A 27,802-nucleotide genomic window follows, 5' to 3' on the forward strand; every position below is an offset into this window, starting at 1 on the left:
CTAACATAATCCCATAACATTCCACTTTTGTTTCTTAGATTTTTTTATGATTTTGTAATCCCTTTTCATTTGGGCCTCATGCTCCTTAACTTGTTGCTTCATTAGATTTGACTTGGGGAACTTCTTCAAGCCATCTACTATTTTATTCCATCTTTTATTTGTCCATCCATTCTATCCTCGATAACGAGATATATTATATTCAAGTAATAAGTTTACGAGACCCTTTTCAAGAGATGGATTCCATTATGCTCTAACATTTGTCATAGCATAGCAACTGAATAAACAAGCGTATCGACGAAAAATTAGTTCCAAATTAGATAAAACAATAGTGAAAAGAACAAAATTAGAAATAAAAATTTTAATTATGAAGAACTTACCATCAACTTTAATTGAGACTCAAAATTAAGAAAATATTTTAGTAAAAGATTTCTCTTTTACAATCATGTAGTAATGTAAAACAAAGTAATTTTCTCTAGGATATAGTGAAAAACCCAAAGAAGAAAGAAATAGAGAAATCATCTTTACTTTAGCATAAGATTAAATAGTTGATGAGCAAAGTTTATAAAAGATCTAACATAGAAGAGAGTGGAGGGCCTCCTCGGTCTGAAATGGGATGTTGAATCATCAGCCTTCAAGGGACTGCATCAGCTGGAGTTGCCACAGTGACGATGGGGCCAGAAAGGTCACCAAAGTCCGACACAATAGGAAAGTACGATGGTGGCGACGAGGAGGAGGAGGGCAGCAAGATATGGATAGTGTGGAAAGATGCGGCAAGAGGATAGAGGAGTGGGAGGAGGAGGAGGGAGAGGGTGTGTGTGAGGTGGGTAACCGAAGAAATGATGGGAAAGGAGAAGAGAATATGATATTTGGATCAAGAGGGGAGCCCGAGGATCTTAGGAAAAAAAGATCTGTGGAGGTGATTATTTTTTTTCAATGAGATTAGCCGCTTCCAATAGATTTTTAATCCCATGATTAATCTAGCCAAACATTAGTTAGGATATAAAATAGAATTTTTATCCCTGAGGTTGTTAAATCTGATAGAATTTGAGCTAACCCTATCCTTCCGAAGCAAACCTAATTGATTTTCTTAGCCAACTCATTGATTTGAGAAGTTCATTTTAAAATTTAGAATTGGACCTTTCATAACCATAACAAGAACATAAAATAAACTCTCCTTTCGAATCATCCACGGAACTCTCTTAGACCTAGTCTTGGAGCCACCCCTGACTTCAAACAAGAGAAAAGCGTTAGGGAAGCACCCACCAAGGCCAAGCGATAGACTCCATCCCTCAAACCTAAACCTTCTAAAAGAAATGGGATCTTTACAACTGCCCGGGCCATGACTATGGATAAACCCAGAAACCAGTCGAGGTTCATCCTCTTTCTCCGCAAAACATGGAACCCATTCTTAAATCCGTCTACCTACTTCCCTCCCTTCCCTGGAATCTGCTAACTACCCCCTCCAAAATTCCCAAAATATACCTCCTCGCTCCCAAAATAACCCCCGAACCATCAGAAAAGGTGGGGGGACAAAAGGAACCAAAAACAGGATTCGTTTCTTTTTGTCTCCATTACTGGTGTCCATGGCGACCTTCGTCGCCAAAACCCCCCCATTCCCCAGGCCCCTCAAATGCGATCTCTCCCCTCGCGCCCGCCCTCCCTTCCCCCTCCTCGTCGCTCCCCGGCGGGCGGCGACGCCCCTCAGGAGCCGCCGGATCGCGTGCAGCCTCATCGAGCCCGACGGCGGGCGGCTGATGGACCTGGTGGTGCCGGCGGGGCCGGCGAGGGATGGCCGGCGGAGGCAGGCGGCGGCGCTCCCCAAGCTGAATCTCTCGCGGGTCGATCTCGAGTGGGTCCATGTCCTCAGCGAGGGGTGGGCGAGCCCCCTCCGAGGGTTCATGAGGGAAACTGAGTTCCTCCAAACACTTCATTTCAACTCGCTCCGCCTGCCGGACGGGTCGCTCGTCAACATGTCGGTCCCCATTGTGCTCGCCATCGACGACGTCCAGAAGAACGCCATCGGGAACCAGCGCAAGGTCGCGCTCGTCGACGCCAACAACAAGCTCGTCGCCATCTTAAGCGAGTATGAGAGTTTTTGTTGCCTTTTTCTTCGTAAAAATCTCTCCTTTTTATGTTTTTTTTTAGTGTTCGCGTTCTAACTAATCTGTGTGGTCTTTCTGATGATCAAAAAATAGACTTTTTTTTTTTTGGATGTGAATATGGAGGAAGTATGAACTTCGCCTCAGATTTATTTCAGGAGAAGATATTTACAGAATAGTTTTACAGAGGGCAGACAAACAGGACTCCATCTGAAAACATACAAAAGACATACAGAGCAAGAGAAGAAGAGAGTTACAGCAAGAAAAGAGGCAAGATCTGGAAATCTGGCTGCTGAGATTGAGCTTAAAGACTAAATTGAAAAACCATGAATGAAACGGGACAGTTAGGATCAAAAAATAGACTATACAGTGCAAAATTATCTTTTTAGTTGCGAGTGTAGCGGAAGAGTGGGTTTACTGCTGTTATATTTTGATGCTTCTAAATGGATTTACTTAAGATTGCTCGAATTGTGTATGCTGGATTCTGTGTTTTATAGTCTGAATCAGTTAGTGAAGGATGTTATCTTCATAATTTCTACCGAGAGTGATGACTAGTGCTTTCTGCATTTTTTTAACTGATTGATGTTGAGGTGTTGATAGGATTTTAGCTTCTTATTTAAGTTGTTCCAATTTTCCTAATTTGACTGATTTAATTTCAATGCTTGTAATTGGCTTTCAATGATTTGCTGAGATTTTTCTTGCTGGGAAATCAACAGATGTTGGTAGGACATTTTTGTTTTTTCTTTCCTGCCATGTTTTGTGATACTTAAGTTTGACTGATATGCATTGCATAGGTTATTGAAGTTTATGATCATGATGGAGGCATCTGGTTTGCAAAGCTTATTTTTGTGATTTCATTGATGAATAATATTTGTAACGTATTCATAGTCTTACTTACAAAAAAATGTTGACGTGAGTATAATGCAATTATGATGTTGAGGAAAAAGAAAACACTTGTCTGTGTGGATTTTGGAAACCCTATATTGCAACACGTGACCAGAGAATCGTCTCTGAGAAGCTGATGACATCCGGTCGATGGGGACCTGAGTGACATGAACTTTATCAATTCAGATTATCGCTGGGATGATGTTATTAGTTAGACAGCTTTAAGAATTTTTTCACTTTTGTGGGTCCCACCTGTGAATTGCAATGTGATATTGTGTTTTTTTCTAAATACATATCAATATACTTAAAGTTCTAAAATTAGTGGAGGTGCCCCTAGCTGCATTATCTTAGACATAGGCTGGTAAACTTTGATCTTGCATCTACCAACTAGCCCTGTAGGTGTCATGGTAGGCCCTGCTATCATGTAAAGTTGCCTTTGCTAGGAATTCAACTTTGGGTTAATACAAAGTCACTGATTAGTTAAAAAAAAACTACTTTGTAATTCCATGAGCTCTATGGACTTTGGATTATGTGAAAGTTCAAGATTAACTTTCTAGGGCTTCAGCATGGTACACAAAATTTTTCGTGTTTCTCCTCTCTTCTCCTTGTTTTTGCGTGTTGCTTAAGAAATTTTTTTATTGGTTGGTGACTACACGAACTCTTAGAAAGGCACTTGATTCTTCATAGGGAATTTATCAAAACAAAGTAAATGTTGATTCTTTGATAAGAAAGTGAGGGCAGATGTAAATTCTGTATTAGAGATATGTATCTCATGATGTGATCATCGATGTAACCTTAAATAAATTTACAATTGTTATGAATTATGGTATAGTTGACTAGTTGGACACATAATTTTCCTGATAAATCCAATTAATTAGGGGTCTTGGGAGGGCCAGGTGTATGCAGCCTTACCACCGCGGGATGGTTGTTTCCATAAATACTATTACATTATAGAATTACTTATACATATTTTTTCTTGTGCGTATGAAAATTTTTATGTATGATTTTTTTGTTGAAATCAAATTCTTTGGCCTTTTGAATCTAAATTCTCACAACATTCTTCTCACTACTATGTTATATGTTCTGGATCTCATTATTACTGCAACAGTGAGCACAGGAATCATGTGTATCTGGACTGGTTTAAAATTGACAGGAATCATGTGTATCTGGACTGGTTTAAAATTGAAGTACGTGGCATATCTCATAGCATGTCCTGTTTTAGATGTTCCATTCTATGATGTGATCTGAAATTAATCAATATTGTATTGTGAACATCTAATTTTGAAGCTTTGACAGTTTTCATATTATGAGAAGCCCTTATTAATGTTTGATATGCTTGTCCTGTAACATTTCTGAAATTATCAGTTCTTGTTGATCTTTGATTGTGTGTTCATTTTTTAAGTATATGTCTGATGTTTGTTTTTACGTAGTTTGTTTGAAATATAAGTACAAGTATCTGCACTAATATTTCATCATCTTAATGAAGGGGGCAGCTCGAAAAAAGATGACACTGTGAACTTGATTAACTCAAGGTTTTAGTGACTTTAAGATTATGAAAACTTCATCAACAATGGTTTTTTTGGTTTCCTCACTGGAAGCTGTTTCTAAAGTGTTCTATCCCTTTGCTACTTCATCTTCCCTTTTCTTATTTCCTTTCCTTTTCTGTGCTGTTCGGTCCTTATATCTACTTGGATATTTTTCAAACCATGAGATGATTCTAGACATCTGACAGGATCCTAATGCTTAGAAATCATTAAAGATTTAGGTTATACCTGAATCGGATTAGGCTTTATTTGTCAAACATGTCATCGTCACATGCTTTATTCCCTTTAGAAATTGAGATATACATGTTTATTGCCTTATTCCTTGCTGTAATTTTTTTTTAGAGACACTCAGAGTTCCTAAAAATAAATATTTATTTTGATGCCTTTTTTAGTGGGAATGGTATGGAACATTTCTTCCTAGAGCATTGGTTAGGCATGAATATTGTTGCGGCAGAGATCCGTCTTGGGCTGGTTGGTTGGAGTCGGGTGATGACCGCGAGTCAATGGCTGCATGACCTGCAAGAAAAGCCCCCAAGATCGGAGTGGGCTTCGGTGGGAATTTTTCAATGCTCAAGTCAGATTTCTGTAATAGGAAGGAAAGAGTGAGCACTTTTTAGAGAGAGAAAGAGGGCGTACCTCTGGGATCCTTAGATTATCTCTTTTTATAGGTGAGGTTGGAGCCATGAGAAGGGGAGAGGCTGTCAGAGATCTTTTTGCCCCTCATTATGTTCTTAAAAATCATACTGGATCCTCTGATTTTCTTGGATTTGATGGGTATGGTCATCCCATCTAGTAGGTGGCCAGCCACTTTTATTAAAGACTTGAGATTACAGCCAAAGGTCTTGAGATTGACGTGACCTTACCCTACTTATGGCCATGAGCATATCTTAATGAGATGATGTGATCGGGCCATAGAGGTGTCTTGTGGTCACCATGACAAGCCACTATCTTTAATGGCTCGATTTGACGGTCGTATGGGGGCTTTTGATGGATATCACCAGATGCGGTGATCAGACTAAGGAGCAAGAGGAACAGGCCTCGGAGGTTGGTTATACGCTGCAAGGTAAAAAAGCCGCCGCGAATGCCCAAGTCGGAGCCAATGTCAGGATTGACGGCTGAAGCAGGAGGTCGATAGCATAAACAGAATTCGACGGCCTGAGGGCGGTGATGTTGGCGAAGAGTCGGAGGATCCATGAGTAGATCAGCAGCCGGCGCAGAGGTCGGGGTCGACAGAGAGTTTATATACTGAGGTGGATAGTTAGCTCATCCAGAATTCATTCGTGTCTTCGGATCGGATACTACGGTTATGTCTATAACATATACCTCCTACTCCCTAGTTTAAGCTGGGGTTAGGCCCAGAGAGTATGAATCAACATGTAGCTCTTGAAGATACGTGTTAGGTCCCAACTTTTCAATCAACACGACATGCTCGTCATGTGGCCAGTTATTTTTTATCAAATAGCTTCGGCCTATTACCCTCGGATTTGATAGTTGATGCGACCTCATTTGGTCTGTGGTTTGTTGCTTTCATAAGTGGCCCAAGTCTTGACTCCTTAGGGTTTGATGGCTTGATTTGAAAGGACTATACAGGAGTCTCCTCTTCCCAGATATGATGGTTAAAACAGAGGTCAGCCGAAGTAAAGGTTGGCGTTTGGCGATGCACAAGTTGGATCGGGCCCAACTTTCTTGGTGCCAGCCATTTTTGAGTTCACTAGGCGCTCACTGGGGATCTTGTCGATGACATGGAAGGGGTCTTCATGCCGTTTTGAACCACTCCTTGGTGCCCTGCACGTTCATTCAGGTTACATCGGATGCTAACATGATGAAGGCATGGAGGTAACCGAGGCCGAGGTGGTAGAGCCCGCCATACTTTTTGATGAGCTTAGGGAGGTCGTGGTGGGTTAGTTGATCTATCACCCGTATAATTTGTTACGAAGGAAATTCGTCCTGGGTTGGGATGGCTGGAGTCGAGGGGACAAGGCATCCGGCAACGCAACGATCTTTATCAAGGGACGAGGCATCCGGCATCACACGACATCATGATGACCTTCGTCGAGGGGATAAGATGTCTGATATTGTGACTACTTCGTCGCTGAGGGAACGAAGCACCTTTCTCGTGGTTATATCCATTTAGAGACAAAGCACCTTCGAGGAACTCTTGGCTATATTTGTTCAGAGATGAAGCATCTTCGAGGAACTCTTAGCTATATTCGTCCGGAGACGAAACGTCCTTCTCGTGGCTATATCCATTCAGAGACGAAGCACTTTCAAGAAGCTCCTGGCTATATTCGTCTGGAGATGAAGCATTCTCCTCATGGCTATATTTGTCTAGAGATGAAGCACCTTCGAGGAACTCTTGGCTATATTCGTTTGAAGATGAATCATCCTTCTTGTGGCTATATTTGTCCGAAGATGAAGCGCCTTTGAGGAACTCTTGGCTATATTCGTTCAGAGACGAAGCACCTTTTTCGTAGCTATATTCGTCTGAAGATGAAGCATCTTTGAGGAACTCCTAGCTATATTCGTCCAAAGATGAAGCCCCTTCTTGTGGCTATCTAAAGACGAAGCACCTTCGAGGAACTCCTGACTATATTCGTCTGGCGATGAAGCACCCTTCCATTGCTATATTTATCCGGAGACGAAGCACCTTCGAGAAACTCCTTGAGCTTGGTTGAGGTCTTTTTTATCTCGGATGGTTGGAGTTTGTCGGCTCCGTTTGATTCCTTTTGACTGTTGCCATTATAACCTTCACTCGACTTGCCCATGGGCAAGGAGTGTCGGTTGGCTTTGAAGTCACGGATCCTATTTTGGTCAATTTGCCTCTAGTCGACCTTCATTGATTGACATTCTTTAAGTCCATCCTTTCACTCTGATTTTTAAGAGCTCAGCTTTCAGGGGCTCGGCCTTCAGGAGGTCAGCTTTCAGGTGGTTGGCTTTGGGAGCTTGGGGTTAGCTTCTAGCTTTGCTTCGACTTGAGTGCTCCAGGACCTATGGTCCTATGAGAAGGAAAAAAAATAGAATAGTGGATAGGGGCTTAAGAGCTTCTTACCATAAGGAGCTTTGAGCTTCGTTTGAGAGTTCTTGGATTTTGTTTGGCTCTTTCTTGCTATTTACCTCGGCTTGTTATGCCCTTCACCTCAGCCTTGATCTTCACTTCGGATCAATTTTGATCTTCACTTTGATTCGACCTTGATCTTTACCTCGGTTTGGCTTTGATCTTTACTTCGAATTGGTCTTGATCTTCACCTCGGATGGATTTGACCTTTACTTTGGATTGGCCTTGATCTTCATCTCGGATGGGTTTGATCTTTACTTCGGATTGGCCTAGATCTTCACCTCGGATGGACTTGATCTTTACTTCGGACTGGCCTTGATTTTTGTATTGGCTTGTTCTTGAATTTTACTTCGGATTGATCTTGATCTTCACCTCGAATGGGCTTGATCTTTACTTCGGATTGGTTTGGATCTTCACTTCGAATAGGCTTGATCTTTACTTCGGATTGGTTTTGATCTTTGCATTGGCTTGCTCTTGACTTTTCCTTTGGATTGGCCTTGATCTTCACCTCGGATGGGCTTGATCTTTACTTCAGATTGGGCTTAATCTTCACCTCGGATGGACTTGATCTTTACTTCGGATTGGTCTTGATCTTTGTATTGACTTGGCCTTGACTTTTACTTCAGATTGGCCTTAATCTTTCCATTGGCTTGGCCTTAGCTCAGGTGCTTAAAGGCCTATAGTCCTACCAGAAGGAAAGAAAGCAAAATAATGGATGAGGGCTTTAGAGCCTATTACCATGAGGGTTTTATGAGAGTTTTTTTTGAAGCTTGCTTTTCCTTCCAGTTTGAATTGCCTGCCCCCTGTTTTTAGGCCTAACTAGGATAGCTTTGGGGGGTGCCTCCTGCGCTAGGTTTGATTGTCGCACAGCGTGGACCGCCGCAGTCAACAGCCACACCTGGGTGGCCAAAGCATTGAACTAGTCTTGGTTCTCCCCGGGAGTCGGTAGAGGGGGTTGTGGGGATGCCTCCGGTAGCTAGTATGGAGTATGATTTCCAACCAAAACTTCTGTCGGTCGGCGTGCCATGGCGTTAGGATATCTTGAGGACACTCTTCGTGGTGGTATAGTAATGGATTGTGCACTCTTTCTTAAAAGTGGGTAAGAAAGCCCTCTTAGCATCAATATGTTATGGATATAATCCTAGTACCCGATCGGAAGACATGAGTGAATTCCGGATGAGTTGACTTTCCATCTCGGCCTACAAGCTCCTTGTTGACCCTGGCCCCTGTGCCTGCTACTGATCTACTTGTAGATTCTTCAGCTCTTCACCAACATCGTCGCCATCAGGCCGTTGAACCCTATTTATGCTACCAACCTCCTATTTCAGCCCTCAGATCTGATGTAGGCTCCGACTTGGGCATTTGTGTTGACTTTGTTGCCCAATGGTGTATAGCCGGCCCTTGAGGTCTGTTCCTTCTGCTCTTTAGTCTGATCACCGCATCCGATGGCATCCATTGAAAGCTCCCATATGATCGTGAAATCGAGCCATTAAAGATAGTGGCTTGTCATGGTGACCGCAAGACCTCTCTGTGGCCCGATCACATTATCTCATTAAGATATGCGGGTGGCCATGAATAGGATAAGATCACATCAATCTTAGGATCTCTGGTTGTAATCCTAAGTTTTTAATAAAAATAGCTGGCTACCTATCAGATGGGGTAACAATACCTACCAAATCTAAGGAAGTCAAAGGATCCGACGTGATTTTCAAGAACATATTGGGGGGCAAAAAGATTTCTGATGGCCTCTTTCTTTCTCATGTTTCCAACCTCACCTATAAAAAGAGGTAATCCAGGAACTCCAGAGGTACGTCCTCTTTTTTCCTCTAAAAAGGTACTCACTTTTTCTCTCTTGTTGCGGAAATCTGACTTAAGCATCGGAGGGTCCCTGCTAAAGCCCACTCTGGCTCCTGGGGACTTTTCTTATAGGTCACGTGGCTATCGACTAGCAGTCATCACTCGACTCCAGCCATTCCGGTCCAAGATGGATCTCTGCCGCAACAAATATGAAAGATAATTCTATCTTCAAAATAGAAAAGGTAAAGATGAGGATACTTGTGGGCACATTCTGCAGTATTAAAATACTTGCAATGAAAAAAAGCAGATCCTTCTAGAGTAGCTGTCGTGTCAGGTTGATAAAGAATGGCACATGACTAGATTTCAGGCATTTTTTCTGGCCCATGAGGTTTAAAGTACTGGTCAATATTCGGTCATTGTCTTGTTCTAGCAGCCATTATTATAGCTTTATAGGGGGAATGATGGTTATTATTTGATAATTTCACTTTGCTCTGTGTAAAGTAATGTTTATGAATTTGGATCTCAATGCCAGATGGAAGAAATATTTTCTATCTAGTGGAACAATGTCATAAAATAAAACATCATTTTCCTGTCATGTTCCATTATAACTTCTAATAGCAGCTGCTATAACTGCCATGCTTCTATTGCTAAATCAATCAAGTTCAGGGCTGAACTGGTCTATTAACTGCTATTATTTCCATTATAATAGGACATAACATATGCATAGGTTGTCTTTTATTATACATGTGCCTGTGGTGTCTCTTTATGACATAAGTATGCATTTGACATACATGTGAAAACTTGCCATCTGGAATTTTGAAGTGATAGAAACAAATGCAAAAAATAAGGAGCATGAAAAAGAACTCAAGGTCTTGCATGGATCATCAGGGAAGTTGGACAAGGGTATGGTGACTGTTGCATCAGATTCTAAATGAAACTTTTCTGGTGAAGATCATTGGGATTGGTCTTCTTGTTGAAGGAGTTACCAAATGATTTTCAGATTAGATATCATGATCCTTTTGCAATGTATTAGGGGGGTTTATGGTTGTAATTGAGCTGATCTTGATCAAGTTTGATTTGTTTACCATTATATTGAGCTGAATTTAAACTTAATTTTGAGTTGAGCTGAAGAGGACCCTATTTGATCAGCTTGATAATCCTAAATCATGTTATAATCAACTTGAAATTAAATGAAGCTTGGTTTAAGATTTGTTTCAGACCTCAAATGATAATCCTAAATGAAGCTTAGTTCCAGCTTGAATGAAACCTCAATTCAAGATTTCAAACTTGGTTCAAGATTTGGTTCAGGCTTCAATTAACATTTAATCAAACCCCCCCCCCCAAAAAAAATGCACCAATCAAAATCTAGTTCAATATTGGTCTGTTTAGCTTCAAACCAAGCTTACTTGGAGCTCTGAGCTTGAGCAGAGCTCAAGCTTTTCAATTTGCTGACAGCCTGTAACATCCCAGAGCTCCTGGTAAGAATTTTTGGGCTTCTTTCTTCCTGATTGGCGTCGATTTTGAATCTTTAGGTAAGGGATATGGATCTACAGTCTGAAAAAGGGAGGAATTCTGGAGAAAGAATCGGGAGGAGAGGGAGAAGTTTTCAGGGAAAGGGTTGGTCCGGAAAAAGTTTCTCAGATTTGAGAGGTAGGAGAAGGAATTAGGAGGAAAATTTGATCATTTCATTCTCTGATTTGAAATCTATCGGTTACAGCTTATTTATATGTAGTTACAGTAACATGAAATTGAAATTCTTCTGAAATGAAATGCAACATCAGCAAATGAAAATGAAATCTCTGGAATGAAATGAAAACATGGACAAATGAAATAAAATCTTTTTGAAATGAAATGCAATTGGGCCGAAATGTGGATATTTTGTGGCTATCGGGGTGGGCTAATGGGTTTGTTGGTCTGATCCACCACCCATCACCCAACAGTATATAAGGGTTTGGAACCCTGTGGATGCTGCCAACTCTTCTGTTTCCTTCTGTCTTTTCCTCTGAAACCCTAGCTGCCCCTTTGAAACCCTAACCGACATGAGTGGAAGATGGTTGTGCTGGTCTTGGATCTGAGCTTCTGAAGGCTAAAGATCACTACTTTGGTCTCACATGCTTCCCTTCCGACGATCAAATGAAAGATGAGTAGTATATAATTTTTTTTCCTTCTTTTCGTTTACTAATTTTTTTCTCCTTTTGTTTCAGATATTACATCCCCGTCCAAAAGATCCTTGCCCTCAAGGATCGAACTGAGGGAACTGGTTCTTAAGAACCCAATAATCCTCCCATGTGGCATCTTCTTCACTGAGGTTACTCCATTTAATCAATACTTGGGTAATTGCTCTGTTTTTTCTACGGATCATTTTTCTGTCTAAAATCTTTTTTGGTTGAGCTAATAGTTGTCCATCTTCTCCTATGAGGGGTACTGTCGGTGATGCTTGTTTTGGTTTCTGAATCCTCCGCTTAAGTAAGCATACATGGAAGACAGAGTGTATTTTAGATCCCTTGGGAAGTTCGAGTTTATAAACTATAGGACCAATTTTTTTAATATCTTGAAAGGTCCATAATACTGAGAGGTAAGTTTGAGATTTTGCGCATGGCCACTGTAGTTTGCCGGTAAGGTTGAAGTTTGAGGTATACTATTTCTCCTTTTTTGTATTCTTTATCTACTCTTCTCTTATCTGTATTTTGTTTCATGCGGTTCTGCGCCTCCTTGAGTTTGTCTATTAAGATTTGTAACATTTTAGTCCTTTCTTTGTTCCAATCTTCTATTGTAGTTTGTTGGTTCATGTCCATGTTAACCACTGGATACATAGGAGGTGGATGTCCATATAAAGCTTGATAAGGTGTCATCTCTAAGGAGGAATGATAGTTGATATTGTACCATTACTCAGTCAGGGATAACCATTTAAGCCATCTGTGGGGATTTTGAAAGCATACACAACGTAAATATGTTTCTAAACATCTGTTTACCCTCTCAGTTTACCCATCTGTTTATGGATGATAAGCAGTGCTTAGATGCAGTTAAACCTCCATCAATCTGAATAAATCTTGCCATACTTGATTGGTGAAGATCTTATCTCGATCTGATATGATGTTTGTGGCATTCCATGTAGCTTGTACACTGCATCTAGGAATGATCTTGCTACATTCTATGTTGAATAGGGATGAGTTAGGGGAATAAAATGGACATATTTAGTGAGTTGGTCCACTATTAGTATAGTATCTTTGCCTTCAGATTTGGGTAATGATTCTATGAAATCCATACTAATTTCTTGCATGCTTGAGTGGAATTTGCAAAGATTGTAATAATCTTGCATATGGAATACTATTTATTTTGTTTCTAATACAAACCTCACATTCTTTCACCAATTTTTCCACTTGCTGTTTCATTTTAGGTCAGTAGAATAATTGTTTGATCCTTTTATAAGTATAATTCATTCCTGAATGTCCTCCTAGTGCTGAAGCATGCATCAGTTCTAAGAGTTTCTGTCTCAACTCTCCTGTTTTCCCAATGTAAATTCTTCCTTTGAACTTGAGCACTCCTTGTTTATAAGTATATTCAGCTTGTGAATCCGATTTTGTAAGTACTGCTATGATCTGTTGAATCTGATGATTCCCTTATAACTGTTAGCAATTTCTAAACTCCATGTAGGTACCACTGCTGTAATAGTCTGCATTTTTTCTTCCTCAAAATCCCACCTCGATAATGCATCTGCATCCTGATTTTCTTTTCCTTTCTTATAATGTATCATATAATCCAATCCCTTAAGCTTCATCATTCCTTTTTGCTGAGCTGCAGTAGTTACTTTCTATTCTAATAAATACTTTAAACTTTGATGATCTGTTTTAATGATGAATGGTCGGGGGCTAATGTAGTCCTTCCATTTTTCTGTAGCCATCAAAATAGCTAAGAATTCTTTTTCATATATTGAGAGTGCTCTGTTCCTTTCACTCAATTCTTTACTGAGATAAGTTATAGGTCTTCCTTATTATGTGAGTACTGCTCCAATTCTATATCCACTAGCATCTACTTCCAAAATAAAAGGTAAGGAATACTTTGGCATTGCTAGAACTGGTGCTATAGACATTACCTCTTTCAACCTCTCAAATGCTTCTTGAGTTGTTTTATCCCAATGGAAATTATCCTTTTTGAGAAGTTCGGTTAAAGGTTTACTAATTGCTCCATATCCTTTTATAAACCTTCTATAATATCCTTGAGTCCCAAGAAGCCTCTCAATTCCTTCAATGTAGATGAATAGGCTACCTTTTCATGGCTGCCACTTTCTCAGGATCAGTTGTCACCATCTTTGGAAATTATGTCCCAAGTATTCCACTTGTTGCTGTCCAAAAAAGTATTTGGATCTTTTTGCATACAGCTGATTCTTTCTTAATATACCATGACTTCTATGAGATGTTCAACATGCTCTTTTAAGGTTTTACTGTATACAAGAATATCATCAAAGAAAACTAACACAAACTTTCTAAGATAAGGAGAAAATACCTCATTCATGATAGTTTGAAATATGGTAGGAGCATTAGTTAACCCGAAGGGCATGACAGGAACTCATAATATCCCATGTGAGTTCTAAATGCTGTCTTATATACATTTCTAGGTTCATTCTTATTTGGTGGTATCCTGACCTTAAGTCTATCTTAGAAAAATATTGAAATCCTTCAAGTTCATCCAAAAGACTATCTATTAGAAGTATAGAATATTTATCCTTCCCTGTTGCCTTATTGAACTGCCTGTAGTCCACACAATCTCCAGTGTTATTTTTTTTTTAACTAAAAACACAGGTGATGCATATGGACTAGTACTAGGCTGAATGATAATAGTCTTAAGCATTTCTTGTATCTGTCTTTCAATCTCATTTTCTGTTCATGGGTATATCTGTAAGGTTAATATTGACAGGATTAGTTCCTGGTAACAAAGGTATTCTATAATCTTGTGGCTACTGGAGGGGAAAACCTTTAGGTTCTTGAAACACATCAACATACTGTTCTAATCCTTAAGCATTTCTTGTATCTGTCTTTCAATCTTATTCTTCTGTTCATGGGTATATCTGTAAGGTCTAATATTGATAGGATTAGTTCTGGTAACAAAGGTATTTTATGATCTTGTGGCCTACTGGGGGGCAAACCTTTAGTTCTTGAAACACATCAACATACTATTCTAATACCTTCTTCACTGAAATGGGTATCTCTGCTTCTGTTTTTTTCTCACCAAAATTCATCAGATGTCCTTCAGCACAACAGTCTCCTTTAAGTCCGGATCTATATCACTGTGTAGCAGTAATCATTTGAAGTTTAGCCTTAGTAAACTTTAGTTTAGATCCTTCTGTAATGCCTTTTAATATCATTTGTTTCCCTTCTTAATGAAGGTGACAGCATTATCCAAATAATCAAAGGTTACTTTACCATAAGTTCTCAACCAATCAATTCTCAAGATTATATTGGATCCATCCAATCTAATCACCCTTAAATCTGCCTGATATTGTTCTCCTTGCATAGTCTATTTAAAATTAACACATTTAAGCTTACTCAAAACCTTTTGTCCATTTGCCACGGTTACTATTAGTGGGTTTGCTGCAATGAGTATAGCTTTTAGTTTTTTGGCCACCTGATAATCAATAAAGCTGAGTACTTCCAGTATCAATTAGAATAACTAGTGTTTTATTACTAGCCTCTCCTTGGATCTTAATAGTTTCATTTTGATTTTGTCCAACTAAAGCATATACAGCTGTTTCTACTTTTCTTTTTCTTCTTCTGTCATAGTCTCCTCCTTTTCTTCTTCCTCTTCTTCTTGCAACAATTGTTCATCAAACACTTCATCAGCTTCTATTGTGGCATTAACAGATTGGTTCATTCTTTGTGAACATTGATGTCCTGGATGGTATTTCTCTCCACATTTAAAACACAGGCCGGCAGATCTTCTTTATTCTCACTGTTGCTTATTATCCTTCTGAGGTAATTTTGGATTTTTAATAATTTGGGATTTTATATTTTCCTTCTGTACTGCTAATTTAGGATGAAAATAATCTGCTGACTTGGTTGTGGATATTTTATAATTCATCTTGCTTCTTTTTTACATCATTAGCAGTGCCTATTCATATAATTTAGCTTGCTCATATACTTCTTCCAAGGTTGTAGGATGAGATAAATCAATATATAGTACCAATTCTTCCTTTAATCCACTAATATAACTTTCTATAAAATATCTTTCGGTTAATGCTGGATTATATTACATCATCCTAGCTCTCATATCTTCAAATTTTTCTTGATACTTCTCCACAGTGCTTATTTGTACCAGTTATTAAATTTCCTGATCAACTGCTTCATATTACCATTGTCAAACCTTCTGTTCACTATTTCTACTAATTCCTCTCAGCTCAAATTTGGTTTATCAATTAAATATCCTTCCTTCCATCTGTGTGCCTTTCCCATGAAATGCATTGTAGCTATCTCCACCCATTGGACAATAGGAATCTGATATATTTTAAAATATTGCTCACTTTTACTGCTCCATTCTCTGGGTTTTTCACCACTGAAAGTGGGAAACTCCAACTTCGGATAAGGTAAGTGAAATGGGATTCTATTCTGGATATCACCCATCCGATCCAATTGATGATACGGTGTGGGTAGCATCCCCTTACCCTTATCCTCAGCTGCTATGGCTGATGAATTAACGTCAGGTTGCCCTAAATTGTGTGTTCTTCTATTCTTTATGACTGATGGGTTACGACTTGCAGTGAATGGAGTAGGCTAAGAAACTGATGGCTGCGGTGAAATTAACTTCAGCAACTGCTCATGCCTGCGATTTTGTTCTTGCATCATAATTTCATGCCTCCTTGCAGCTTTTATTTGCAAAGCTTCATACCTCTGTCTTTCTTCTATCTGTATTTCATCTAACTGTCTTGCAAACACTCCTAATTTTGTGTTATATTCATCATATACTTGTTGTAACCGGTTTTCAATATGATTATGGCAATCAGTAGAGTGTTTGCAATCTTTCTTTTAATATTTGTATGTTTTCATTGATTTCTTTTAGTCTGGTTCCTTCTGCCATCTCTTCTGTTTTGAAACTGTTTAATGGAAAAAGAAAATTTCTACAGCTCCTGGCTACAGCAAATTATGTCAGGGTGGCCTATGATGACTTTTGAGGCCAGGTTGCTGTTCTTAACTTGTTGGAACAGTAATCACTATTAAAAGACCTTGATGTTCAGTATCATACTTGGTTGGATTGATGGTTACAAGTCTCCATGCCCCAGATCCAAGGCTCTAATCCGAGCTCTGATATCAAATTGTAACATCCCAGAGCTTCTGGTAAGAATTTCTGAGCTTCTTTCTTCCTGGTTGGCGCCGATCTTGAATCTGTAGGTAAGGGATATGGATCTACAGTCTGAAACAGGGAGGAATTCTGAAGAAAGAATCGGGAGGAGAGGGAGAAGTTTTCAGGAAAAGGGTTGGTCCGGAAGAGGTTTCTCAGATCTGAGAGGTAGGAGGAGAAGGAATTAGGAGGAAAATTTGATCATTTCATTCTCTGATTTGAAATCTATCGGTTACAGCTTATTTATATACAGTTACAGTAACATGAAATTAAATTCTTCTGAAATGGAATGCAACATCAGCAAATGAAAATGAAATGTCTCTGGAATGAAATGCAAACATGGACAAATGAAATAAAATCTTTTTGAAATGAAATGCAATTGGGCCGAAATGTGGATATTTTGTGGCTTATCGGGGCGGGCTAATGGGTTTGTTAGCCTGATCCACCATCCATTATCCGACATTATATAAGGTTTGGAACCCTCTGGATGCTGCCGACTCTTCTGTTTCCTTCTGTCTTTTCCTTTGAAATCCTAGTCGCCCCTTTGAAACCCTAGCCGACATGAGTGGAAGATGGTTGTGCCGGTCTTGAATCTGAGCTTCTGAAGGCTAAAGATCACCACTTTGGTCTTACATGCTTCCCTTCCGATGATCAGATGAAAGATGAGTAGTATATAATTTTTTTTTTCCTTCTTTTCTTTTACTAATCTTTTCCTCCTTTTGTTTCAGATATTACACAGCCCTATGTGTATTCTACTTAGACTCAAATCCCCACCCAAAAAGGCTAGCTAAAGGTTATTACTTAGGGTCCTTGGCCTTGCTTGAGTAGTGAAGTCCTCCTCAACATGTACCTAGTGTCAGACTAAACACATTCCTGTGCAGGTTCTCACATACGATCCACGTTGAAGCTCTAGCATTCTTGCAAAGGAAAGGGTCCAATCATAAACACCAATAGCGACTAGTGATCAGCTTCAAATGGGCCTGTGTGGCTATGGGCTGTTGGAACTCTTATAACATTTGTAATGACCCAGGACCTCACCCAAAAAGGCCATCTAGAAGGTAATTAATGGAGGTTTTTTGGCCTTGCTTAGCTTCTAAGGTCTCCTAATGCAGACCTGCTGTGGAATTTAACACATAACCTTGTGGGTCCTCACACCTCCCATTCAAGCCCTAGCATCCTTGCCAATGGAAGGATGCTAGCACAAACACCATCGCCTGCTCGTATTCATCCCCAATTGAAGCATCCCCTAGCCTCATGGGCTGTGGATTGGGTCGATTTTAATACCATTTCTAACAATCCAAGACCTAACATAAAAAGGGTTTGCCAGAAGTTATTAATTAGGGTCCTTGGCCCTGTTTAAGCATCCAAAATGTACCAGTGCATATCCATTATGGGCCTAAAACAAGTGCCTGCATCCCATCTTAGCATCAAGCAAACGGCTATGCAAGGTGGATAACTTTTTTTTTTCTCTTTGACAACTTTTCAATAGGTATTCCATTATATAGAATTATTGCTGAAACTGTTAATCTTTCAGTTGCCACTTTTAATTGGCTCTCAGAAAAATTTAACTCATTATGAATTTATTTCTAAGGTCTTTTCTCTATTGCCTCTTAAGTCGCTATTGTTTATCATCTATGAGGATGCATTCTAGGTTCTCTTCTTGGATAGAGGTATTCCATTATATAGAGTTACCATGGAAAGTGTTAATCTTTCCATTGCCACTTTAAGTTACTTCTCAGAAAAATTTAACTTATTATTCATTCTTTTCTAAGGTCTTTTCTCTATTTTCCTTCTCAAATCCCTATTGTTTATCATCTATAAGGATGCATGCCAGGTTCTCTTCTTGGATAGAGAGAAAATAAGTATTCTGCTTTTTCTGTCTGGCATATTGTACCTTTAGTTAAGAATCATAGCCCATGACTTCTCTTGTTGGAGATTGTGGTCTGACAGTAGCTGTATCTCCAGCTACAGAAAAGAGTTGGTTGTGCTGTTGGTTCCAAACCAATTACCTGATGAGTCAGATTAACTTCATCTTTTTTTTTTTGGTCAGACCAATATAATGCATTTCTTAAACATGTTAATTTTAATTATCAGAGAAGAAACAAAAATATAACTAACTTGTAGGATCTGTGGAATATTCTAGATAATGCAATATCCTGACTTTTTGGCCAGTTTGTTCAGATTTTGATCATGTTGCTTCAATCCACCATGTGAATCATCATACTTTAGATGTTTTTCAGAAAGCTCCAATACTATTTCTTCAAATAGAAACTACTGATTGCAGCATATTTGAACTAAAATAGATGCTAAGACTTGTACAGCTTGTCCTTTTGAAAAAAAATCAATGGTGAAATGATGATGGAGTCAATGACACATATGAAACTGCTCGGCACTGTAGTTCTATTCCACTCATTTACTATTATTTGCATCTGTTATTTGTTACATTGTTTGCTGCACTTATTAGTGCATCACTATTTGTACATATAAGTTATTAATATTTTATTTTACATGTTGGAGTAAGTTTTAAGATCATCATTAGCTCTAGGCTTCAATTGGTTGGACATATATACAATATCTAATTATCCTTCCATCCTGTATCGAATAAAGGTCATTTTGTGTTGCCTATATTTTTAAAACATCTGGGCGTTATAGGAACTTTTATTTTTGGCAAGTCTTTGATGTGTTGTGCACAAATGTAGTCGAAAGCCTTTTAGTCATTTTCTTTATGGGGCTCGTTGATTTTTACCTTGGTTAATTAACCTCTTCGATTGTTGCAAAATGAAGAAATGATTACTAAGATGCCTTTAGGTGTGTCAATGGGCAAGTTGGGCTGGATTGGGCCTAGGGCTGAAGCAAGCTTGAAGTTTAACCATCGGGCTTGAGCCGGTCCATCCTGGATCAAGCCTGGAGGTGTTAGGCCCAAGTCCAACCCAGTTCAAGGAACTTCTTTGGGGCCAAGCTGGGTTAAAATCGGGCCTTTATTCATTCTTTTTACCAATTTCCCAACCCAGACTGGTTTCAAAATCTAGTTAGATATCTATTTTCAGGCTGAAGCCTGGCCCAACTTGAGCTCGGGCCCATGGCCCTAAAACCGGACAGAGGCCCCTTTTTTCATGGTTGGTTCTTTGGGCCAGTTGGGCCAGCCGAGCCCATTGACAGCCTGGATATTTGACTTAACAACCTTTTAAACAACAAAATGCTATTACTGTTTTTAAAGTGTGCTCTGGCCAGTTAACTATTGGAAGGAAAGAATCTTAAAGAAAGGTAGTTGTATGTGTTTATAATCATCAATAATTATTGAATAGTCTAATCTGATGAAGTAAGTAGGGATAATGCAGTAAAATGTCTTTTCTGAGAAAAATGGTGATGCAGTAACCACTGTATTATTGAGGATGAAATGATCGAAGGGTGGCAGCCCAAGAGAGTAAAGAGACAAAGGAAGAAGGGGAAGAAAAGATGGGTGGGGGTGTGTGCGGGTGGGGGTGCGGGGGCGAGTAGGGAGAAGGATTCGTTAATGATTCCTAATAAATTATCTAGGATTTATCTGCCAGTGTTGGAATGACTATTTCTTTTTCTTTAATAGAAGAGTTTGGGGGAGTTATGTTTCATCCAATCTTATACTGGATACTTCCTTAAGTAATCTAACATATTTTCGTTGTAAATTATACACTATCTGTCTGCTACTGTTGAAGACTTGAAGTTATCAATCCTTTTTCTCTAAGAGAAGAGTTGGGTGGGAAGTTACGTTTCCTTAAACCTTATGCTGGATGCTATATTAGTCTAATTTTTATTTCTTAGCTACAATGGGAGTTGAGCCTTTTATATAAGAAATAAAAAAGGCTCTATAATTCCACTGAAGAGGAGATGCTCCTGAACCAGAAGGTATGAACACTATGGTCAAGCTAGTAATTTCTTCTCTTTTATGTTAGGATATACAGTTAAAGCCTTATGACATATTGTATTCTGAAGTTAGAGATGATTTTTTTTAAATATAATTATTTTGAAAAGTTAGCCAAAAATGTTAAATAGCACTGGAGCTTTTTGAATTAGCTTGTCAAACATCTAGAATTTATTCTTGGGGATTTTTGGGCTTTAGGAAGGTTGCCCGCCCCTATATCCTGCTTCAGATATGTATATCCTAATAACCAGAGAATGTGCTGTTCTGTATTCTCAATGCATGCATGGGAGTTAAAACTAATATTTCATACATTTGAATGCTTTTTGCTGCTACACTAAAAATTATTATGATCATTGTCCTAATGAATCAATATATTGCCAATCAGATATATATATATGTCATTTAGTGAAGAAAGAATGAAGAATATATATAATACACATGAATCCTACTTTAACTTGTGTGTGACATATGTGTCTGAGTACAAGTATGAATTGATCTACCTTATATGCGAGGTTTACATAAACTGGTTTTTGATTCAGTTGCTCGCATTCCTTTTACAAGGTTTTTCTAAGTTGTGTCCATAAAGATGATACATCCTCATGTAATACAAATATGTTAGGAATCGTGAAACTGTTCTTATCAAAACAATCCTTAGATGCTTGTTCAAACTAATCAAAGATGGGCAGAAGTTACATAAACCACTTCAAGTATTGTAGATTTCAAGATGTGGATTTGCTAGTCTAAATATTTGGATAATTGTTAGGAGCATTGGCAATACCATATTATTTATTTCATAACAAGTTTGTAGCTTTCCAAGTTTATAACATTAAATTGCCATATTGATTTCTGCGACAGAGAAAGGAGTTTATTTAAAGTCGGTAGGTATAAGTGATACAGGTGATTTAACACTGCTTACTCTCCGAACACCATGGTCAAGCTATGAAGTTCTTCTCTTTTATGTAAGGATATATATTAAAGCCTTATGACATATCTTATTCCGAAGTTAGAGATGAAATATTTTTCAACATATAATTATTTCAAAAGTTAGCAAAAATGATAAATAACAATGGAGCATGTTGAATTAGCTTGTCAAACATCTAGAATCCAGTGAAAATTCAGACAATATTATTCTTGGAATTTTTGGACTTTAGGAAGCTTGCCCGCCTCTATATCCTGGTTCAGATATGTTATCCTAATAACCAGAGAATGTGCTGTTCTGTATTCTCAATGCATGCACATGAGTTAAAACCAATGGTTCATACATTTGAATGCTTTTTGCTGCTACATTAAAAATTGTTATGACCGTTGTCCCAATGAATCAATATATTTCCAATCAGATAAATATGTCATTTAGTGAAGAGAAAAAATAAAGAATATATATAATGCACATGAAATTTTAACTGGTGTATGACAAATGTGTCTGAGTGAAAGTATGAATTGATCTACCCTCCATGTGAGGTTTACATAAACTGGTTTTTGATTCAATTGCTCACATTCTTTCTGCAAGGGTTTTCTAAGTTGTGTCCATAAGAATGATACATCTTCATGTAATACAAATATGTTAGGAATCATGAAACTGTTCTTACCAAAACAATCCTTGGGTGCTTGTTCAAACTAAGCAAAGATGGGCAGAAGTTACATAAACCGCTTCAAATATTGTAGATTTCAAGATATTGATTTGCTAGTCTAAATATTTGGATAATTGTTAGGACTGTTGGCAATACTGTATTATTTATTTCATAACAAGTAGTTACCTTTCCAAGTCTATAACATTAAATTGCCATATTGATTTCTGTGACAGAGAAAGGAGTTTATGTAAAGTCGCTAGGTATAACTGATACAGGTGATTGAAATTGCCTACTCTATGTAGAACCTGGAGATTCAAGGATCGACATAGACATATCCTGAGTGGACCCATAGAACTAGATAGTATAACAAAAATACAGTATTTCGAACAAAATATAGTTGGGGATAAAACATGCCAATATAGGGAGCTTTTAATGACAATTTATGCTTTAATCAATCATTAGATAATAGTATAGATTAAGTTCATGTTGCCTTAGCTTGTCTCATCTTCCTGAAATCTTTTGACAAAGCATTGTCTTAATAAGTCCTTGCTCCATTATTTTCCTTAAGAGTTCAATTTCGTAAATATTTATGTCCTACCAAGGAATAAAAGGAAACTTCATATATGTGCACTTTAGGTTGCAGTAACATGACATGGATGTGAAGAGTTAAATTTTATTGTAATTTCTCTGGCATTGCATGAATGAATTGAGATGTAATGCAGATGAAATTGGACAGATACTGAAGGAGATTTTTAGCATAGATTTTAATACACTATTAAATGTTCGTACAATTATTACATGTTAATATCTAAAATAAACAGATTTTTTGTTATGACCCATCATGTACATCAATGCGCAGTTCCAATATATATCACTCCATGGCCTGTCAGATCAGTCTGCACTCCCCCATACTGGATGTACTGTACCATACTAATATGGAATCGAGACTCATTATGGGGATGTACCAAGTTTTGGTACACCGAACCGATCCCTATAACAGGCATACCAACACTACCACATGGTACCATGGTGCCTGTATGGGTCTAGTACCGAGATGATGAACCTTGTATCATTCTCATCCTAAGTTTATATTTAATTCAATATTCATATCTCCAAAATGCATCACTGTTTAACCTGTAGATTCCATACCATATGAATGGTAAGTACAATTGCTAGATGTAACATTTGGTTTCCCTAATATAGCTGTTATGTTGTAAGTATGTGATCCTTCATCTGGCACAATATGATTTACATACCATGTACTTGTCGTTGGACCAAGAAGAATGACATGTGTAGTGCTTGCAGGTTTTTGGAATGTGGATGCCTTAAAAACATCTTATGTTACAGATAGTACGGTGAGACATGCTAACTTTAAGGCCAAGGTGTCTGACTTTTCTCTGGTCTATCTGGCAATGTAGCAACCACTTTCATCCGAAGCTCTCGAGTATAAAATACGTTAATTATCTCAGCTTCCTTCCTAAGGATTTATTCACATTTGAGATTGTTGCTGATCTCTCTTGGCTTTATACACCAAATCTTACCTTTGAGGATTTCTAATACATATCTATGGAATCTTACCTACAGTTTCAGCATCCTATTGCCAATTATATCTGAGTATGATGCTTGATAGCTCGCTTTAGAAAAATAGATCGCTTTACATGCATGTGGTTAAAATAGGATTTTGATTGTTAACTGATTATTGTAATTTAGTTAAAATAACACCATATTTTCTACAATATTTCATGTCTTGAAGGGTGTGAAATGTGTTAACGTTAAGTACTGTATTTTGTTAATCTCATTATAGAGCTTTAGTTGGATGTTTCATCTCTTTTTCTTTCAGCATTGAGATTTACAAACATAACAAAGAAGAAAGAATTGCAAGAACTTGGGGAACAACTGCTGAAGGCTTGCCATATGTTAAGGAAGCTATAGAAGATGCTGGAAACTGGCTAATTGGAGGAGATTTGGAAGTTATAGAGCCAATCAAGTACAATGATGGTCTTGATTGCTATCGTCTGTCGCCTTCTCAACTCCGTGAAGAATTTTTGAGACGCAATGCTGATGCTGTATTTGCTTTCCAGCTTCGAAATCCTGTGCACAATGGGCATGCTTTACTCATGACGGACACACGTAGGCGTCTTCTAGAAATGGGCTACAAGAACCCAATTTTGTTACTTCATCCCCTGGGGGGCTTCACCAAAGCAGATGATGTACCACTTAGTTGGAGAATGAAGCAACATGAAAAGGTTCTCACGTTAAACTATCGGATATATCTTATAGCAATAGCAATATGCAGCAGCAAACTCTTGTTATCCATTTCATCCCCGCATCAAATTTGATGTTTGTATGGTTGACCGAATTTTGTCATCCCAATAACATGAAGTTGAGACTGCTTAAATCTCTTTCTTCTTCCTTTCTTTTAAAAGAAAACTAGAAGATCATATGGATGCTTATAAGTGGTCCATGAGTGCTAAAAATTCTTTTTCGCTTCCCCTGGTTCTCTACAGGTTCTTGAGGAGGGTGTTCTTGACCCAGAGACAACAGTAGTTGCAATCTTCCCCTCTCCCATGCATTATGCTGGTCCAACCGAGGTGCAGTGGCATGCAAAGTCTCGGGTAAATGCTGGTGCGAACTTCTATATCGTGGGTAGAGACCCAGCTGGCATGAAGCACCCCAAAGAAGACAGGGACCTTTATGATCCTGATCATGGAAAGAAAGTTCTGAGTATGGCTCCAGGACTTGAGAAGCTTAACATCCTACCGTTCAAGGTATGCTGGCCGACCCTTTGAAAATTTTCAAGCCTAATGAAGACTAGAAATTCAGATGTGCTTAGCATCTGGCACATGCGTTTGCATGTGATGTTTTGCTTCGCGTGTATGAAAAATTAGAATTGGACGTGGGAAGGTGGCATACCTCAGTGGTTTATATGCAATTTTTTTTTTTTCAGCTGGGTACACATCCAATTCTGTTTCTCAAGGGCGGTTAGGGGATGGGTGTGGGGGTGGAGAGGGTGTAGTTCATATGGTAGTATATTAATAAAATTGGAGTCCTGATTTTCTCAAGTTTGCAAATTTGCAAATCGTCCTATCCGATTCTCGATTTCTGATGAAACTTGTTAGCTATTACAAGTTACCAACATCCTCTTATATTGTTTTCTTTTCCCATAACTTTTTTAGGTAGCATGGTTTAAGCCAATGGCATAATTTAGCTGCTATCCCATTATAACATCGGTTCTATTATGGTAATATCAGCTGCCATATTCCATTTTCATTGTTTGTCTTGCTAAAATATTTTTTTTTTGAATCAATAATTCAAATAATAATATTTTAATCTACAGTAACATCATGAAATGGCACTTTATCTCACCATCATTATCCATTACTTCCTGTTATAATGGCTAATAACAACCATTATAACAGCCATTACTTTGTTCTCCAAAAAATCCTGTCCAGGGCCGAGCTGGGTTGATCATGGTCATTGTTTACCTTATAATGATACCTAACGATTTTAAATGAGCTTTACCATTATGGGACATCAGCATTACTGAAATCTCGTCAAGTATATACGAGTTTCCATTTTGATTGACTTATCTGTCAGAAGCATTCATAACCTCAGCTTATACTTTACGTTCTCTGCTGTAACATTATATTTCATATATTGGGGCTCGGCGTGGTTTATTATTATTTATTTTTGGATGAGTAGGTTGCTGCATATGACATAAAGAAGCAGAAAATGGATTTCTTTGATCCTTCTAGGCCTAAAGATTTTCTATTCATCTCTGGCACGAAGGTAACTTAGTTTACTATTCACATGTGATAAATCACAGTTTGTTTGAAGTGATACTGAAACAATTTGTTTGGGACATACAGATGCGATTTCTTGCACAAAACAGAGAGGATCCACCAGATGGCTTCATGTGTCCTGGTGGATGGAAAGTATTGGTGGAATACTACGAAACACGCTGGAAGCTCTATCAAATTGAACCGTCTAACACTTTCCTGGAACAATTAATTCTATGATATTGTGAACAGTATTTTCAATCCGTGTGCAGCAAGCTCCATGTGGTGTGAACAATACGTTTGATCTGTGTGAAACAAATTCCATATACATTGCTTGTTTTAGACCAAGTTGGTTTGGTTAGATTTGTACGGAAACTAAATTATTTGTGAGATATATGTGTTTATAATTGCTTGCGTCAAAATGTTAATTGTGATGAGAAAGAAACAGATGACAGGAGTATCATAATGAATAAAGTGGTGGAACTTATTATTTTTACAAGAGTAGAACATTTTATGATCATAAAAGATGTCCTGGATAAGAGCAACCAGAGATCATGCCTTCATGTGGCCTTTGTAGGCTCTCGTGGTATGGATTGTTTTATGGCTTTAAAGGTTAACGGATCTGACAACTATACATCTCTAGCAGGAAGAAAGGAGGTGCCCGTCGGTGACATGCTCGTTATATGCATTTAACAATATCGTAATCCCGACAACACAAAGGATTAGGGCATAAAACTCAATATCAAAGACTGGAAATGAAGGGATCAGCCATGTCAAACACTTAACAAAACACCTAAGATTAGGATACTTGGGAGATTTATTACCACAGTTTCATAGGTATTAAAAAAGTGTTACCATGAATTAGGATTGTCGCTATTGAGAGTATGGTAGAGTTTGCACAGGTATGGTAGAGTTCCCGGTTCTACAAATGCATTCGTTTATGCAAAGTTCCTTCTTGATATGAGCCATTATTTGAAGCAAATAAAGGATTTTTATATAATTTGTGATTTTAGAGAACAAGCGTGTTTCGATTTGGTATGCTTCTTCAAACAAGCTGTCATGACTTTAAAACTGACACTTTCAACCTCCCAAATAACATTGGTTACTTTCTTGATCTAACCATCTTGATGTTCTACTAAGGTCCATATATGAGATTTCTTTGTAAGGGTTTTAATATGCCGAATTCAACTGGTCGGTATGGTTTCAATTTTGGATCCAACCGACTCCATCAGGCTTTAATTTTGCGTGGTGTTTCTATTCAAGTAATCCGGACAGTGCTGGTTCTGAGGCTGCGGAATGGTTTACAGAGATATCCTCATCTATGAATCACTTAATGGCTGATGCAGAGGGACTTTGTTTGATAGACTTTAATAGCTCAGCCACTGCCATTACCAAAAGGAAAAAAAGGTTAAATCTCATGGCAGACCTAATGAGAATCAATTCCCCTACATTCATGGTCCATACGGTTCCACCAATTCTTTTCCTTTGTCTTTGACATTTTAATATGCGCGATAGAAACAAAATATATAGTGGAAACATTTCCTTTGGGGAATAACACAAGAAACCCACATGACCCCATTGGTGACCCAACACAGCGAGACATCTTCATGCATGCTTGAGATCTTTTCTTTTTTACCATTCCGATAAAAGAGTGCATGCATGAGATCACCTCCTTCTCTTCTCCCCTCTATTCTTAGTTTACATTACCTCTTAATCCCACATCCACCATGTTTCACTTTATGTAGCGAAATATATATGGAACATTCCCTCTCCACATTGGACAACCAACAAAAAAGCCTTCCTTTTTAGCTTAATAGAGGGGAACTGGGGAGTGAGCTTTGAAAAGTG

At 38.4% G+C, this 27,802-nt stretch overlaps 1 protein-coding gene across 1 annotated transcript; it reads left to right on the forward strand.

The window, feature by feature from the left end:
* The first annotated feature begins 1,242 nt into the window (after positions 1-1,242).
* Positions 1,243-26,461, forward strand: LOC105042220 (ATP sulfurylase 1, chloroplastic). The gene is made up of 5 exons (XM_073253647.1): positions 1,243-2,083; positions 24,016-24,421; positions 24,683-24,943; positions 25,878-25,964; positions 26,045-26,461. The coding sequence occupies exons 1-5, from the start codon at positions 1,584-1,586 to the stop codon at positions 26,192-26,194; spliced, it is 1,404 nt and encodes a 467-aa protein (XP_073109748.1). The 5' UTR covers positions 1,243-1,583; the 3' UTR covers positions 26,195-26,461.
* The last annotated feature ends 1,341 nt before the right edge of the window (positions 26,462-27,802 follow it).

This window comes from Elaeis guineensis, chromosome 3, assembly GCF_000442705.2.
Source record: "Elaeis guineensis isolate ETL-2024a chromosome 3, EG11, whole genome shotgun sequence".
NCBI classification, from domain to species: Eukaryota; Viridiplantae; Streptophyta; class Magnoliopsida; order Arecales; family Arecaceae; genus Elaeis; species Elaeis guineensis.